Here is an 18,491-nt window from a genome sequence, read left to right on the forward strand (position 1 = left end):
GCAAGTGGATCACTTGAGGTCAGGAGCTCAAGACCAGCCTGGCCAACATGGTTAAACCCCGTCTCTACTGAAAATACAAAAATTAGCCAGGCATGGTGGTGGGTACCTGTAATCTTAGCTACTTGGGAGGCTGAGGCAGGAGAATTACTAGAACCCAGGAGGTGGTGGTTGCAGTGAGCCAAGATCATGCCACTGCAATTCCAGCCTGGGTGACAGAGCAAGACTCTGTCTCAAAAAAAAAAAAAAGAATTCTTCTTGGGCTGCCAGTGGAGAGGATGGGGTAGATGCAGTGAGATCTCTCTCCCAACCTGAGTCTCTGTTCTTCCTCCCTGAAGGACCCAGGGGATGGTAGCCAGAGAGGGAACAAGGCGTCTGTGTGTTGGACTTCCTCCCCAGACGTGCTGTTGAGCCCCAGAGGGCGAAACCCTGGCTTCTAGTTGAAGGGCGTGGGCAGGAAAAAGAGGTGATCAGTCAGATAAGAACTCCTGGGGGTCAGGGATGAGCCCCCCATGCTGTCTGAATCCGGGCCTGCCCTTGAGAAGAATGTTGCTGGCGGAGGAGGCTCCGGGGCCCTTCCTGCCAGGAGCACACAGACCCCTGAATTGAGCTGTTCGTCTGCACCAGAGGGCTCTTCTCTGGAGTGAATTGGTGGTGCGTCTGCTGGAGGTCGCTGTGCCAGAGATGGGGAAGAGGAGCTGGGATTGGCATCCTCAGCAGCCTCTGCTGCTAACCGGGCTTCCCTTCCCCTCTGAAGAGCAAGGCAATAGCCATCTACCTCCCTCTGTTTTGACCACGAAAATGCCCATTGTGTCGTGGCTGAGACCCGGTTCTGTGGCACTGTGGCCTTCTGCCCTGTGGGACCCTGATGAGGTATTTGGTGGGCATCAGCCATGCGTCTGCACCTAACACAGATGAGGGTGACGCCCAGCCCCCAGGCCCACCGCTCCATGCAGTCTGCCAGGTGGACAGACAGCCCCTTTCCTTTGTGACAGCCTAGACAGGGAACAGAGGATTTCATTCTATGCCAAGGCTCCAGCCTGCCCATGTCAGGCCTGACGGAGCCCAGGCACAGACTGCCAGGATATGCCTGTGTGGTCGCCTCACCCTCCAGGTTAACTCTCCCCTTCACCCTGTAGCCTTGCTCACCGCTGTTTGTCTTTCTATCCATTAGGCAATACCGAACACCGCAGCTTGCAGGGGTCTCCTGGCAGCCCTCCTTAGGAATTCTGTCTGGCCCCAATCAGAATACTGGAGGTGAGACCGCGAGATTGATGAGTTTGCCTTGGGAGTCGGTGAGAAGGTGAAACCAGGGGCGAACATGGGTCAGAAGGTCACTGGAGGGATCAAGACTGTGGACATGAGGGACCCCACGTACCGGCCCCTGAAGCAGGAGCTCCAGGGTCTGGATTACTGCAAGCCCACCCGGCTGGACCTGCTACTGGACATGCCCCCTGTGTCCTACGATGTTCAGCTGCTGCATTCATGGAACAACAATGACCGTTCGCTCAACGTCTTCGTGAAGGAGGACGACAAGCTCATCTTTCACCGGCATCCGGTGGCCCAGAGCACAGACGCTATCAGGGGCAAGGTCGGGTATACCCGCGGGCTGCACGTGTGGCAGATCACGTGGGCCATGAGACAGCGGGGCACGCACGCTGTGGTGGGCGTGGCGACGGCGGATGCACCCCTGCACTCTGTCGGGTACACGACGCTTGTGGGGAATAACCACGAGTCCTGGGGCTGGGACTTGGGGCGCAACCGGCTCTACCACGATGGCAAGAACCAGCCAAGCAAAACATACCCGGCCTTTCTGGAACCAGATGAGACGTTCATTGTCCCTGACTCCTTCCTGGTAGCCCTGGACATGGACGACGGGACACTGAGCTTCATTGTGGATGGACAGTACATGGGAGTGGCTTTTCGGGGACTGAAGGGCAAAAAACTGTATCCCGTAGTGAGTGCCGTCTGGGGCCACTGTGAGATCCGAATGCGCTACTTGAACGGACTTGATCGTAAGTGTACTCTGTGCTCTCAGAGGCAGTGCCCTCCCTCTGTCCCCGTGGTCCTGGCTGGGCTCAGGGCAAAAGTTTATACAGTCATTGAAACTAACGTGTTTTGAAGTTGATATCCCAGTGTATTCAGACCCTCAGGCAACTTTTGCCTGCATCTGGTTAAGTGAGGAATTCTAGCCAGAGTCTGCTAGATTACCTAACGGTGACTCATGAATGAAGGGACAGACGGATAGATGGATGGATGACGGATGATGAATGAATCGATGGATGAACGATTGGTTGGATGGATGGATAGATGAGTGGATAATGAATTGATGGATGTATGTTTGGATTGATAGATGGATGAGTGGTTGAGTAAATGGATGGATGGATGAATGGATGGGTGGGTAGATGAGTGTTTAGATTGACGGATGGATGAGCGGATGAATAAGTGGATGGATACATGAATATTGGATGAGTAGATGGATGGGTGGGTGGGTGGATGAATGTTTAGACTAATGGATGAATGGATAGGTGGGTGGATGAGTGTTGGATGGATGGATGGATAGGTAGGTGGATGAGTGTTTAGATCGATGGATGGATGGATAGGTGGGTGGACGAGTGTTTAGATTGATGGATGGATAGATGGATAGATGGATGGATGAGTGTTTAGATTGACAGATGGATGAGTGGATGAATAAGTAGATGGATAAATGAATATTGGATGAGTGGATAGATGGGTGGGTGGGTGGATGAGTGTTTAGATTGATGGATAGATGGATGGATAGGTGGGTGGATGAGTGAGGAATGGATGGATGGATGGATGGATAGGTGGGTGGATGAGTGAGGAATGGATGGATGGATGGATGGATGGATAGGTGGGTGGATGAGTGTTTGATGGATAGATAGATACATGGATGGATAGGTGAGTAGATAAGTATTTAGATTGATGGATGGATGGATGGATGGATAGGTGGGTGGATGAGTGTTTGATTGATGGATGAGTAGATGGATAAATGAGTGCTAGATGAGTGGATGGATGGCTAGATGGATAGATGAGGGAATGAATGGATGAGTAGATGGATAAGCAAATAGACTAATGAATTGATGGATAAGTGGATAGATGGGTACATTAATGAGTAGGTAGTCTTTGTTTCTCTGGGTGACCTGCCTCCAGGTTTGATCCTCAGTTGACCAAATTCTCGCCCACTTGCCAGCATGTGATCGAGCTGGGGTTTGCAACCTTGGGGATACTAGGGCCTCTTGGGTAAATGAATGCTAGTGGCCTCTCTCACTCATTACCAGGCTGAGTCTTTCTCTTCTGCTGGAGGCTTCTGAGTGGGCTCCTTTGAGATACAGTCCCGAGGGACTTGTTTGGTCATGAAGTTGTCAGGGAGCACATGAATCAGAAACAGGCTGAATCAAAAGTGATGACTGTGTGAATGAGCCCATGCGTAGGGGCACCATGCTGGTGTGGGAGGTGGAGGCTCCATGGCAGCCCTGCTGGGAGCCCACCATAGCAGGAGGGCCTGGCATTGCAGAACAGCTCACTGCGTGTGTGGCCCTCTCTCAAGCCCCTTGCCTACATGAGTCCCTTTTACCACCTGCAGGTCCCACCTCGGGAAGTGAGTGGGCTGGAAAGCTCCATCCACCCATGAGCTAACTGTCTTAAACAGGCAGGTTTGGCTCAGCACCCTGAGTTCTAACTCCACTCTGCAGGCCAGGCAAGAGGCGGCGGGGGCCGGGGAGGCCCCCACCAGAGGTCAGGAATACAGATGCTATCTCTCTCTTGAAGTCTCCAAACCTGCAGCTTCTCCCGATCCTCCTGTTCCTCCTCCCCCATCTCAGCCTTTGAAAGATACTGGAGAAAGTATCAGGTGGTCAGGCATGAGCAAACGCTTACATGTTTCTCTTTGGAAGCCTCCACTGCCCCTCTTCCTCCTGGTCCTCTGCTCTGACTGTGACCCTGATGGCAGTGAGTTGACAGCCACACGTGGCATCTGTGGTGCAGGCTCCCGGGCCTGCTTGGTCCTCACCTGTACAGCCCGGCGCCCCCAGGTCATGGGACTCCTGGGCAGAGTGAGTTCTGTGTCCGTCTTCCCCGGGTGATAGAAATAAGCCAAATTTGCCTCAAGCGGGGATGGGTGCAGATTGGGAGCCCTGGGCACATCCTGCCAGGACCTAGGATCTTGGGGAGCCCTGGCCCCCTCCTCCCAGCCAAGGGGTGACCATGGAGCCAGGGAGGTTAATGTCCATTCTTTGTAGACAGACAGGTGAGGGCACCGCCAGGCCTGCTATTGTTGCCTAGCCACTGGGACCGTGGGGCTCCGTGAGATTTCCAGCCCTGTCCCCTCCAGGAACAAGCCCCCTGATACTCTCATGAGCTGTGGGTTTGCACAGCTTCACGGTCATGTATCCTAGCTTCAGTACAGAGCCCTGGAGTGGCTGGGAGGGCACTGGGGCTTATTTGAACAGAGGGTTCTGCCCACCCAGTCCTGAAGTGCAGACGCGTGTCCTGTGAATAGATGGTGCCTTGCTTGGTTAGCTCTGCATGAGACAGGAGGTTGGATGCTTTCATAATTTTCCTTGTTTGGAAAATCCTAAAGGCGCTGGGTGAGTGGGGGATATGAGAATGGGAATCAGTATTTGGGAACCATTATCTGTGAGCTGGAAGCTAGATGGCCACTCAGAGCATCACATCAGGGCACTATTAGTCAATGACAAGGACCCTTTACCTCTCCACCAGAATCAGATACTCAGCAGTGCCAGGGCCCCTTGGCTTCTCATCTTCCTCAATCCTGGTCAGACATGAATGGGCCCTGGGGTACAAGGACGGTTGACTTTAGGGGATTCAGATTGGAAAATAGATGTGGTTCGCAGAGCAAAAAATCCAAGGGTGAGGCAGTGTCACAGCTCTGCTGCAGGGTGGGGGCAGGGTAGGGGGCATGGGTGTTAGTCACCAGCCTCAACCTGATTAACCTAACACCTCCAGGCCCTTATTGAGGCAGCATCTTGTGACACAGAAGTGTCATCTTGTGTCATAGAAGTGTCGTTCTACAGCCAGGCATGGTGACTTACTCCTGTAATCCTAGCCCTTTGGGAAGCCGAGGCAGGTGGATCACAAAGGTCAGGAGTTAGAGACCAACCTGGACAACATGGTGATACCCTGTCTCTACTAAAAATGAAAAAATTAGCCAGGGGTGGTGGAGCACGCCTGTAATCCCAGCTACTTGGGAGGTTAAGGCAGGAGAATTGCTTGAACCCAGGCGGTGGAGGTTGCAGTAAGCCGAGATTGTACTGCTGCACGCCAGCTTGTCTTGAAAAAGAAGAAGTATCATTCTGGCTACTCTATAGAAATAGACAGCAGGGGCAAGAGTGGCCTCTGAGAGGCCAGGCCAGGGAGGAGCCAGGCCTGTCCTGTGAGAAGTGATGGGTGCTTGGGCCAGGATGGAAGCTGCAGATGTGGAGAGGGCTGGCCCAGTCCTGGGACTCTGGAACAGGCTCCTCCATTGATTGGATGTGACGAGAAAGGGAAATGTCAAGGTGACTCCAGGTGTTTGGGTTGAGCAGGTGGAAGGCGGGGGCTTCCCGAGATGGGAGGAGCAGATGTTAAATTTGAGCATCTTCTTCGACACATCCCAGCAGCCCTGCAAGCCTAAGAGTCTGGGAAAGCCGTAAGTCGGGGAGTTGTCCACGCATGGACAGCTTTAGAGCTGCTACCCTGGCGAGGTCACTGCGAGTGGGGGCTAGAGAGCAAGGAGAAGAGGGCTGAGCCTGAGCCCTGCTTAGAGGCCAGGAGGGTGGGGGCTGAGGGGACCCAGTAGATTGGTGTCCTGGATACCAGGTGAGGAAGGGGCTTTCAGAAGGGCAAAGTAGCGGCAGGTCAAGAACATGGATGGCTAAGAGAAGAGCTGTCCATCAGCTTTGGCAACAAGGAATTCACAGTTGACCCTGATGAGAGTCTGAGTCCAGGGGCCGGGGGGAGCCTGATGGAGTGGCTGGAGGAAGATGCACGGGGTGTTCGTGTCCAGGGCTGCTGAACATGCGACCAGGAGCAGGACCCGTTAAAACAGCAGCAGTGCTGAGGCCAGGTGTCTGCAATCAGAATGATAGCAGGCTCGGCTGCCTCCGAGCTCTGAGACGGAGCCCACCCCAGGCCTCCCCTCACTCCTGGGGACTGCCAGGAATCCTTGGCGTCCCTGCGTCTGTAGATGCCTTCCCGAGTCCCTGCCTCTGTTTGAACAAGGATGGTCCACCTGTGTGTGTCTCTCTGTGCCCCCTCCTCTCCTTACAAGAACACCAGCCATTGGATTCAGGCCCCGCCATCCCCATCCAGTATGTCCTCATCATACAACAGTACGTCTGCGAAGGCCCTGTTTCCAGATGAGGCTTCACACTCTGAGGTTCCAGGTGAATGTGAATTGGGGGGCACTGCTCAACCCACTCCAGATGTGGAGGCAGCCAGTGTAGACCATCTCCACGAGGCCTTCCTCTCCCTGAGCCACCACCTGGGAGGGGGTGACAGATAAGCCCAGTGCTCTGTCCCCTCGCGCCACCCCCACCGATGCTGGGGTGCCCATGGTGAGGTCAGAGGCCACCCAGGTCCCCTGTCCCAGGAGAGTTGGCTTTGCCTTCCAAGGCACCTAAAGAAGGGGGGCATCCTGGTGAGACCAAATCCCAGGATCCTCCTGGGAGCAGAGCATGTCAGGTGTAGGTTCTGGCCAGGCCTGGCTGGATTTGTCATCTTTTTTTTTTTTTTTTTTTTTTTTTAGAGATTGGGGTCTTACTATGTTGCCTAGGCTGGTCTCAAACTCCTGGGCTCAAGTAATCCACCTGTCTGTCTCCCAAAGTGCTAGGATTGCAGGCGTGAGCCATGGTACCCGGCTGGATGTTTTCTTGGTATCAGGCTGATCTGGGGCTTTGCTGTCTCTATCTTAGAGGTGGTGGTAGTTCCGCTCCCCAGAAGTCTGGAGAGGCATCAGTGCCCACCCCCAACACACGGGTCCGACTTCAGTGAGGGCAGCTGTTTGTAGGGCAGCTCAGGCAGTTGCCCTGCATGTGCCTTCCTGGGGATCTCCCAGCCCAGTGTTCCCGTGGCCTCTTTCCTGCATGCCAGGCAGACCCCGCAGCAGAGTCCCTGCTTCCATGCTAGGGCTAGAGCCATGGTCGGGCAGAAGCAGGGACAATGAGGTCTCGATGTTTCTCTGTGTGGCCTCTCCACTGTCTAGCCAGCTGGGGCCACAGGCCCTGGACTCTGATTCCTCCTCAAGGCTTGAGGCTCAAGGCCTTGTGCTGAGGATGCAGCCAGAGAGGCTGCTGGGACACCCTCCCTGTCTTTCCTGGGGCAAGAGTGGAGATGGCCATTGTTGAGTGGGGAGACAGGGCCTGGCCTGACCCCAGACCTGCCCGCCACCCTCCCTGGAGATGCATAAAGGCCTGTCTGCAAGCAGCAGGTGGGCAGGCAGTCCAGGGAGCGCCCCTGACCTCATGGGTCCTCTGGCCCCACCCCCCACTGCTTTAAAGACGTCTCCCACTGAGGAGGCATCGTCCATGATTCCGCATTTTAGAATTTTCTTTATCAGCTCCAGATGGGTTTGGTGTGGTTTGTCATGGTTGAAGGTTCAGGGAAGGTCAGCTCTTTTCCTCAAGATCCGCACCTCCTCCCAGGTGCCTCCTTCCAGCACTCCACTCCAGCCTGGCTCTTCGAGGAGGTAGTTCTCAGGAGGCTTATGCCCCCCACACCAGGGGCTTCCTTCCTTCCTTCCTTCCTATGTTGGGAAGGGGTTGTTCCAGATGCTCTTCCCCACCTCCTCCAGGAAATCTGGTCCTATGAGGACTGCAGGCTCTCAGAGTCGGCGGGGGTGCTGGGTAGGGGACCATGAGTGTCTGATCACCTAGATGGATCTCTGATCACCTAGATGCATCTCAGGCATCCTTCCCCAGTTGACAAGGACAAAGGCTCCATGTTTTGTTTGGCTCTGCTCTTTCATAAGAACTACTTAATGGCCAGGCGTGGTAGCTCACGCCTGTAATCCCAGCACTTTGGGAGGCCAAGGCCGGCAGATCATGAGGTTAAGAGATTGAGATCATCCTGGCCAACATGGTGAAATCCCTTCTCTACTAAAAATACAAAAATTAGCTGGACATGGTGGCGCACACCTGTAGTCCCAGCTACTCGGGAGGCTGAAGCAGAAGAATCGCCTGAACCCAGGAGGTGGAGGTTGCAGTGAGCTGAGATCGTGCCACTGCCCTCCAGTCTGGCAACAGAGTGAGACTGTCTCAGAAAAAAAAAAAAGAACTGCTTAATGTAGAGGAAAACACACACACACATCCTATGATGGCCACCCCCACCGTGACATTCTAGAATCCATGTCCTGTAACATGGTCCCCATAAGCCTCTTTCAGGGCCAGCCACAGGAGCCATGACAGCCATCGGTGAGGACATTGCGGAAGCCAGGCGTTCTCCCAGGCAGAACATTTTTCCTTGACCTCATCACTCTGCAGCTCATTCATTCAGCCTGTGAACCGGGCACAGCACCACCCTCTTCAGGCTTGAGTTGGGTTGAAATCTCTCAGAGAACGTCGAGATAGCCGTGGGTCAGGCCTCTGAGGCCGAGCGCATCCACGTCGGCCCCCAGGTAGCCATTATCACAGAACTGTCGAAGGTGGTGTACCGTCTCTTCTAGTTCCTCAGCCTTCTGCTCCCACAAATAACACCTGATTGACTTCCTGATTTCTTTGCTGCTCATTCAGCATTGCACTCTCTCATTCATAGAAATTATTTAAATGAATGCACGCCTAAGCTTCCCAGGGATGGGCACAGCAGCCGGAGGCCCCAGGCCATGGGACAGGTGCCCACCCCCTTGGTGGATTTCAGCAGACACCTGGGTTTGTGGCTGGAACTGGGTGCAAAGCCGGCAGCCCCCAGTCAAGAGTGTGGAGGTTGGGGAGAACCTCCTAGTCCTGGTAATAACCAGCTGAAATGGGGGCTGTGCATTCTTGGTCTTTGAAAAGCAGTTAGACTGGGGCTCTCTTCGCCGTCAGTTTCCTCCTGCAAGAGCAAGGAGGCATGACCTGCTTATGTGCTTGAGGCCCCAGAGAATAGACCCATTCACAGGATGCCTGGGTGACTCTAGTCCTATTTTCAGCTCATAAGGCATCACTGCAGCCATTCACTGCCGCTTCTGTAGCCCGTCTTGGTGGATCCCATGACCCCTCCCTAAGTGGGTTATTCAGTGGGATCCAAAGATGGCCAGGTCCTTCACGCCGCACGGCTGCTTTCACAGAAGGTAGATTGCAGTAGCTGGAGGGCTCATTCCTCTGGAGTCCATGGCTCTCAGACCTTGAACCCCTGATTCTCACCTCCCATTTTCCCATCTGTAGGTTGCGGTCAGTTGGGGTCACAGTCCCCACCAGGCACTTGGCTGGTACCCAACAGGCCATGACTGGGGCTGGGGCTACAATGTCAGCCACCCAAAATAAGGCACTGGTGGAACTGGGGCTCCTGTGGGCCTCTGTGGTTTAGAAACTTTTTTTTTCTTTTTTTTGGAGACGGAGTCTTGTTCTGTCGCCCAGGCTGGAAGGCAGTGACATAATCTCGGCTCACTGCAACCTCCACCTCCTGGGTTCAAGCAATCCTTCTGCCTCAAACTCTCAAGTAGCTGAGACTGCAGACATGCACCACCACACCTGGCTAATTTTTGTATTTTTAGTAGAAATGGGGTTTCACTACGTTGGCCAGGCTGGTCTGGAACTCCTGACCTCAGGTGATCACCCACCTCGGCCTCCCAAAGTGCTGGGATTACGGCCATGAGACACTGCGCCCAGCCTAGAAATATTTCTTCATGAGTTGATTTGAAACGCTTTACACCAAGCGGGTAGTGATGGGAAGTCCCTCTCAGCCCTCACTGCCACAGCCTGGCAGGGCTTTTGGGCCACATTCAGTGGCTCTTGGAGCTTTCTCAAGTGCTTTCCAGTCTCCAGGGAGAGCCCCTCCACCTTCCGGTGGGGGCTAAGCCCCATCCTCACGGGAGGGAGCTCAGGGCGGCCCCGATGAAAGCCAGATGCAGGAGAGCTTCTGAGCAGAGAAGAGAGCACACCCCCAAATTCCCCACTCCCAATAACCCGGTCAGGCCGGCCAAGAGCTGTAATAATCACTCTGGCCTTCGGGATCTTGGCTGCATGGGGCTTTGGGGAGAATCTGGTCTGGATTCCTTATCTTACAGATGGGGAAACAAGTCCAGGCACACAGAGAGATCTGCTCCAGGTCAGGCTTCGGGGCAGGGTCTGGAGTGGCCAGGGTGGGTGCTTTACCCGAGGGAAACCCAACACTGTGAGTGGCTGGGTGGGTGGAACCCAGTCCCACCCCATCCACAAGGGATTGTGGGATCCTTGACCTTAAAGGACACCGATTATTTTGTTCTTCCTTCTGTCCCCAAGAGGAGCTCCTCTTAATCATCCTAAGCTGTCCACAAAAGGCTCCATTTCAAAATTCTCCATGAAAAACACTGATAGGATTTCCAATCCCTATCAGAAGCTGTGGCTGTCCATGGCGGGTAAAGAGCAGTGATCCCTCCTCTTTTGTTTTTTTTCTTTCTTTTTTCAGTTTTGGGTTTTGGTTTGTTTTTCTGAAATGGAGTCTCACTCTGTCACCCAGGCTGGAGTGCAGTGGCACAATCTTGGGTCAAGCCTCCACCTCCCAGGTTCAAGTGATTCTCCTGCCTCAGCCTCCCAAGTAGCTGGGATTACAGGCACCTGCCACCAAGCCCCGCTAATTTTTTGTATTTTTAGTAGAGACAGGGTTTCACCATATTGGCCAGTGTGGTCTCGAACTTCTGACCTCAGGTGATCTGCCCACCGTGGCCTCCCAAAGTGCTGGGATTACAGGCATGAGCCACCGAGCCCAGCCTGCCTTTTTTCATTTTTGAGACAAAGTTTCTGTTGTCCAGGCTGGAATACAGTGTCATAATCACAGCTCACTGCAGCCTTGACCTCCTGAGCTCAACTGATCCTCTCATCTCAGTTTCCCAAATAGCCAGGACCACAGATACACGCACCACCCGCCCCCGCTCCATCTAATTTTTATCTTTTGTAGAGATAAGGTCTCCCTATGTTTCTCAGGCTAGTCTCAAAACTCCTGGGCTCAAGCTGTCTTCCCTCCTTGGCTTCCCAGAGTACTGGGATTACAGGTGTGAGCCACTGTGCCTTGCCTGGTCCCTCTTCTTTTAAAGTTTAGGGTTTAATAAATTTTTAGTAGAGATGAGGTTTCACCATGTTAGCCAGGCTGGTCTCGAACTCCTGACCTCAGTTGATCTGACCTCCTCGGTTCATTATCAAACTTAAGGTTCATTCTTTTATAACAGCTTTATTGAGCCGTAATTCATATACCATACAATTCACCCATTGAAGTATCAATTCGTGGCCTCTCATGTGGTGAGATCTGAGCAACCATCACAATTTTAGAACATTTTCATCATCCCAAAAGGAAACCCTGTACCCATAAGCAGCCTCTTTCCATTTTGCCATTCCCCACCCATAGTTTGGTCTTCAGTCATTGATTTTCGTATTTTTGAGACACGTTGGTGAATGTTAAGGAACTTTAATCCACTTTTTACTGGTAGGATGGAGTTTTGTGGGTTTTCTACGTTTTGGGGGCTGACTTTCTTTTTCTCACAAAGGAGTCTGAAAGTCAAGAGGAAACCGTGGATAAAGCTGCAGGTCCACTGGCCTTAGGGCTTTCCATCTGCAGAACAGCATGGCAGGCCCCCGGAAGGTCCACGTGTGCTCACTCGCACCTGGTTTCAGGAAAGAAAGCAGAGAGGGGGTCTGCTCTGCGGTCAGGGCCTGCTACACACCCCCCACCCCCATCCCCACCCCCATGCAGCCTCCCAATGCTCGGAAGCCTTGGAAAGTATGAGCTTCAGACTCCTGAGATCTGGAGCAGACAGCTCATCTGAGATGCAGCTGAATGAACACAGCCTCCTTTGTAAGAGGGCAAGGCTGGGCCCTCTGGGAACACACGACAGAGGTGCCCTGAGGCTGCAGCTGGAAGCACTCTGTAACCCTGGGGCCTGATGCAGCTCTACCCACGTTCCCTGGCTGTGAGAGGGCCCCATGTGCCTGGGGCAGTGGCAGGGAGAAGGCCCAAGCAGCTCTGGGGATCAGCTGCAGCTGGGCTGGCATTTCCAGTTTCCCGAGGCCTGAGCTTGGCCTGGGCCCGCAGCCTCACTGTCAAACAGACAGAAGCACAGATACCCAGGGTTCCTCTGGCTCGATGTGGTACAGAAACGACAGCTTCCGACCGTGGGGCCAGCCAGCCCTGTCACGTGTGATTAAAGACCTGGGTTTGTCATGTCTTCATTTGCAGCACCGTTAGTGGCGAAGGGCGTGGACGCTGGGCCCAGGCTGCCTGCATTCAGGTCCCAGCCTTTAACCTTGGTACACTGGGTGTCCTCTCTGTGCCTGTGTATCCTCAACTCTTTTTTTTTTGGACAGAATCTCGCTCTGTCACCCAGGCTAGAGTGCAGTGGTGTGATCTCAGCCCACTACAGCCTCTACCTCTTGGGTTCTAGTGATTCTCCTGCCTCAGACTCCTAAGTAGCTGGGACTACAGGCATGGGCCACTGTGCCCAGCTAATTGGTGCATTTTTAGTAGAGAGGGGGTTTCACCATGTTGGCCAGGCTGATATTGAACTCCTGGCCTCAAGTGATCCGCCCACCTCAGCTTCCCAAAGTGCTGGGATTACAGGTGTGAGCCACCATGCCCAGCTGGTCTTCAGCTTTAAAACAGACGTGAAAACAGTATCCGAGATCAGCTGGTAACAGAAAATGGTTCCTTTCTTGAAACCTGTGTGGGATCTGGTGCTGAGGTGCGTGCCGGGAAGAGCTGGCTCCCAAGTGCTCTGACTGACAGGCCCCAATACAGCTCCTTGCCAGGACAGGCAGTTACCAGTGGGGAAGAGCAGGGATGGCCTGGGTTCGAATCCTAGCTCTGTCTCCTCCCAGCAGGGCAATCCCTGGCAATTCATTTAGACTCTGTCCCTCAGTTTCCTCATCTGTAAATGGGGATGAAGGTAATGGTGTCTCTGTGACTATTCAGTTGTTCCTAAGAAACCACAGTGAGGATCAAATGAATGAGTGTTAGCAGAGGGCTTGCCCAGGTGCCCAGCCCAGGTGGGCTCCCGGTGGTGGCTATTCACATGCTAAATTTAAAATGAAAATGAAAGCATTGCATTTTTAATTGGTTGGTTGGTTGGTTTGTTTCTGAGACGGAGTCTCGCCCCATGCAGGCTGGAGTAAAGTGGCGCTATCTTGGCTCATTGCAACCTCCGCCTCCCAGGTTCAAGCAATTCTCCTGCCTCAGCCTGCCAAGTAGCTGGGATTACAGGCACATGCCACCACGCCTAGCTAATTTTTCTGTATCTTTAGTAGAGATGGGGTTTCACCATGCTGGCCAGGCTTGGTCTCGAACTCCTGACCTCGTGATCCACCCACCTCGGCTTCCCAAAGAATTGTTTTTTTACTGATCTGAATGAATACTAATGAGTGATCATGTTGCCACCATGGTTAGCATCGTTTTCTGAACACCCACCAAGCTGCACTGACCTGCGTTTCTCTGTCTGTCTCCCCAGCCGAGCCGCTGCCGCTCATGGATTTGTGCCGTCGTTCGGTGCGCCTGGCCCTGGGGAAGGAGCGCCTGGGGGAGATCCACACGCTGCCGCTGCCGGCTTCCCTCAAGGCCTACCTCCTCTACCAGTGACGTTTGCCGTCAGACCGCCAGCTCAACAACCACCTGGTGCCACTTCACTGAGCCGCCCACTGCTGAGGCCGCCACACCCTGCACCTGGGACCGGCGTCCACAGCCATAGACAGAGGTCCCTGGTCTTGCCCTCATCCTCCGTGGCTGCCTCCATGGGACAAGGACCGATTCCAAAACAGACTCCTCCTTCCCCCTTCCCAACACCGGCAGAAGACAGCGTCCCTGCATGCCGTCCATATACCACCCCTCCCTGAAAAAAGACACAGAGAATAAACTCCTACGAAAGTCCTACGCTGAGCTCCGATCTGCTCTCAGGGGGGGACGGGTGCTCCCCACATCTCCATGAGAAGGCTGCAGCCACCTGGGGCTTCCAGGGTGGTGGAGGTAGCAGGGGGTATCACAGCTCTGAGAACAGATGCCAGGGGTACTAAGAGGTGCTTAGACAAGGCTGGTGCCCGGCCACGGGTGCCCAGCCCAGCGGGCGCTTGCCGTGGCAGATAAAGCTCAGGATGCCAGAAACTCACCATGGACACCAAGGCAGAAACCAAGGACTGTCCGCAGGCAAATAAGCACCCAGCATCCATCCCAGCCGTCGGTGCCCCGTACCCTGTATTTATTCTTTTAACAATAACAAAAGCCATTTATTTATTCCATCTAGAAAGGAAAGATTTCAGTCACCTCTCTCTGGCTGTTCTGTGACTTTCCTCCCATCCCTGGGATGTGTGGGCCACGCCTGAGGCTCATGTGCACACCTGCCCAGGCACAAGTGTGTCTTTGGGCCCCTTGCCCTGCAGTTTCCAGGGGGCTCTGCTCCAAGTTCCCAAGCAGGCCCCTCAGGGAGGAGGAGCTTCACATGCAATCCGGGTGTCCTCGGGGCCCGTCTGGAAGTGCTGTGGCAGGTCCCCTGCCTCTCCAGGTAGCCGCTTACCTCCTGGGCTCAGACGTCTTTGCACATACATGGCTGCATTTCTTTAGTCTTCTCTGGGTCTTTTGGTGTGGGTTTGATTTTGCTTTTGCTTTTTCACTGACATTTCCCAAGTGCATCCTCAGAAGCTCTGGGTGTGCCAGAGGACCCCCAGAACCAAGAAGGGAGGGCGAGCGCATCTCCATTCCCTGAGAAGCCACGGGCAGGGCGGGACGGGGAGGCCAGGAGCAGAGTCGAGCCTCACAGAAGCCAGCACGGGTCTCTGCTCAGCACCCCTGCCGGGGCTCCAGGCCCAGGGAAACAGCCCCAGTTCATCCCAACCCCTCCCAGAGCCTCAAGAGGGGTGACTCCGCTGCCGGCAAGAGAGGGGTGCCCTGTCCCTGCAGCCCCTCCACGTAGCATGCCCAGCACCTGCCACCACCTTCGCCATTTCTTTGAGCTTGAAGTTAACTCTCTGAGAGTCTAACTTTGGTTCATTTCTGCACAGGTACAATAGATGACTTTATTTGTTTAAAATGTTTAATATATATACACATATATATATATTTGTCTGTAAGAATTGTTTTAAACAGCTGCTGTAGGGTACCGTTTTTTAAGTAAATCTTCCAGTGGAGTATATTTTTTAAAGCACAATATTGGTGCCAAGACTGGGCGAGAAATGTATATTACTCCCTTATTATTCTGAGAGTTTTTTTATTTTGGAGGGGGCAGGGGACCTTACTTGTAAGACTTCTAAAGGTTCTCCTCCCTCCTGTTTGAGATGGGTCACATTCTGATGAATGTTTCACTTGTACAGATCCCAGCTTATGGCTTTGACCCAGCTGTCCCCACGGACGCTGGGTGACTCGAGCTCTCTCTGCATCTCCCACCTCCTGACGCCCCGGGACCCTCGACCCCCCCACCTTCTTTCCTACCAGCCCAGAGCCTTGTGGCTTGTACAGTTTTGAAACTTCCGTTCTATTTTATGATGGTTGATAATAGTAACCTAATAAAGGAACGTTTGTTAAAATATCAAACCACTTTGGAGTTCCTCGTTTGTGCCTCAGGGGAGGGGAAAGAGGCATGGCTGACTGTCTCCGCCTCCACTTAGTCCAACCACCTCCACAGCACACAGTTTTCAGCAGATGACAGGCCGATTCCTGCCACCCCTTGGCAGAGGTTGGATGCCAGGTGAAGCCCTAGACGGAGGAGGAGAGTCCTAGAGGGATGACCCCAGAACATCCTCATCCCCATTGCAGAAGTTCCTAAGCTGGGCAGCCCAAGCTGCAGAAACTCGCTGAACTAACAGAAAGTGATTCTGCACATTGATGAGCAGATCAGGTTGGCTTGTGGGGCTGTAGAACTTGAGTTGACCGTGGGCTTTTTAGGAGCAGAGTGTGAACTATTGTACGCATTCTCAGAGTCCAGGCTCTCGGGGAAGGAGCAGCTCCCTCATTCATCTTTGGGGCCCCTGAGGCCGAATGCACAGTGATGTTTGCTGAACCATTGCTGAATGAACTTATTCTGCTGGCCACGTGGGCAGAGCCCCCAACAGAAACTCTGGCTTAGAAGATCAATAGGTGATAAAATGACAAAAAGCAATTGACTAAGGCTGGGCGAGGTGGCTCACATCTGTAATCCTAGCACTTTGGGAGGCTGAGGCAGGTGGATCACCTGAAGTCAGGAGTTTGAGACCAGCCTGACCAACATGGCAAAACCCTGTCTCTACTAAAAATACAAAAATGAGCCAGGCTTGGTGGTGGGCGCCTGTAATCCCAACTACTCGGGAGGCTGAGGCAGGAGAATCACTTGAACCTGGGAGGCAGAGGTTGCAGTGAGCCGAGATCGTGCCATCACCCCAGTCTGGGCAACAGAGCAAGGCACTGTCTCAAAAAAAAAAAAACAAAAAGAAAGCAATTTACTAAGATGTGATCACATGTCACAGCTAGTTTCCAAAGAATTAGCAAGAGCACATTTAGCTTGCAGTGGGGACACTTCATTCTCAAGGTGTGCTGGGATCTGATAGTGCCGTGAAAAGTGCCTGGCCTGAAAGCCCGAAGTCCCTGGGCCCAAAGTCCTCTGTCCCTTTCTCTGAGAGCCTCCTGACCAGCTGTCCTCAGACTACACACATCAGCAGCACCTGGGAAGGGTTTGTAAAAATGAAGATCGCAGGGTTCCACCTGAGATGTTCCAAGTCAACACTTCTCGGGCCAGGCCCAGGAATATGCATTTCCTGAACTCCCTAGGTGACCTTGCCTGAGAGAGTTTGGACACTACTACTTGTGACAGTGTCAGCTGTTTTGCAGAGTTGCTGGGTAGTGGGAAATTATTCCATGGTGTCGGTGGGTTGGCCCAATGAGGAGCGCATGCACTCCTGAGTCAGACCTGGATTCAAATATTGGCTTTGTGGCCTTGGCTGAGCCTCTGGAAAACAGCAGTCACTGTGGTGTAGTACCTGTCTCACAGGAGGGTAGTGAAGGCACGGTGAGGCTCTCCCAACGAGCCTGGCATCTTAGTGAATGTGCAGACGAATGCTTTAAAACTCCTGCATTTCTGGAAAATGGCAGTTTCTGGGTTGTGACTTTGTCTTTAAGAATGGACCAGACGGCCCGGCAGGGTGGCTGACCCTGTGATCCCAGCACTTTGGGAGACCTAGGCAGGTAGATCACGAGATTGAGACCATCCTGACCAACAACGTAAAACCCCATCTACTGAAAATATAAAAATTAGCTGGGCGTGGTGGCAGAGACGCCTGTGATCTTAGCTACTCAAGAGGCTGAGGCAGGAGAATCACTTGACCCTGGGAGGTGGCGGTTATGGTGAGCAGAGATCTCGCCACTGCACTCCAGCCTGGGCAACAGAGCAAGACTCCATCTCAAAAAAAAAAGAATGGCCCCAGACATTTCTAAACCAGTTTACTGATAATCTTCCTTCTCAGGTAAAGTCTCCAAAGGTCAAGGTGGGTATTGGGAAGAGGGACCCCTAGATCCCTTTCCCAGATGTGGTTGGAGGAAAGGGGGGGGTCTACAATTATTTTTAGGTTGGAGTTCATGTCTGGGTTGCAGTTGGAACTCCCCTTCCTTTGAAGGGGGCAGCAGGGGAGGAGTGGGGCTGGGGTCAGGCGCTGGGGGCCAGGGGGAGGCACAGGGAAAATCAGGGCCTTTGCATTGCCAGGAGACTTCTGGGGGAGCAGGGCTTTGTGCCAAAGGGAGTGGTATTAATAAAACCATCTGTGCAGACTTGGCCCATGTGGTTGTAATTAATCCCCTGCCTTCAAGCAGGTAGCAGACTCTCAGGGCTTGGCCATAGATGGGAAGAGTCCTCCCGTCCCCACCCTTCAGCATGCAGCTTCCCTCCCGCCTTCTCCGCTCCTCAGCGAGATGAGGAATGTGGACTTTACTGAACCATAAACTATGCTGGGGGAGCTGGGGAGGGGGCCGAAGACAGAGCAATTAGTTCATGCTCCAGTCCAGACACCCAAACATGGTTGGATTCCAGCTGCAAGGAATATTTGAAATAAATGAGCTGCCCGGGGCCAGGAGTTTGCTGTGTTTTCTGTACGGGACCATGGCAACCAGGGAGGAAATCGTGAGCTAGGGACTGGGCCCTAGAGTCAACAAATGATGTCCTGGCCCAGCAAATGCAGAGGAAGCCGCTCATGGCTCGCCTCGGGTTTCTCAGGACTCAGCTGCTGGCAGGCCGGACTCGGGCCGACCATCCCCCTGGTGCACTCAGACCGTGGTGTTTTCTCCTGGGTTCTGATTTTTTTTTTTTTTTTTTTTTTTTGGTAAGAAAAAAGAAAACTAACTCTTCTCTGGAACCTTTCTTCCTGGGCCAG

At 53.4% G+C, this 18,491-nt stretch overlaps 1 protein-coding gene across 3 annotated transcripts in view; it reads left to right on the forward strand.

The window, feature by feature from the left end:
• SPSB1 (splA/ryanodine receptor domain and SOCS box containing 1) overlaps positions 1-15,690 on the forward strand; it is an 80,985-nt gene extending 65,295 nt beyond the window's left edge. For all 3 annotated transcript variants that reach the window (XM_054258741.2, XM_035307630.3, XM_035307631.3), the window contains 2 exons: positions 1,172-2,012; positions 13,622-15,690. In XM_054258741.2, coding sequence (XP_054114716.1) covers positions 1,319-2,012; positions 13,622-13,749 — 822 coding nt within the window. In that variant the 5' untranslated portion in view covers positions 1,172-1,318 and the 3' untranslated portion in view covers positions 13,750-15,690. The remainder of the gene's footprint in view (positions 1-1,171; positions 2,013-13,621) is intronic.
• The last annotated feature ends 2,801 nt before the right edge of the window (positions 15,691-18,491 follow it).

This window comes from Callithrix jacchus, chromosome 7, assembly GCF_049354715.1.
Source record: "Callithrix jacchus isolate 240 chromosome 7, calJac240_pri, whole genome shotgun sequence".
Classification (NCBI taxonomy): Eukaryota; Metazoa; Chordata; class Mammalia; order Primates; family Cebidae; genus Callithrix; species Callithrix jacchus.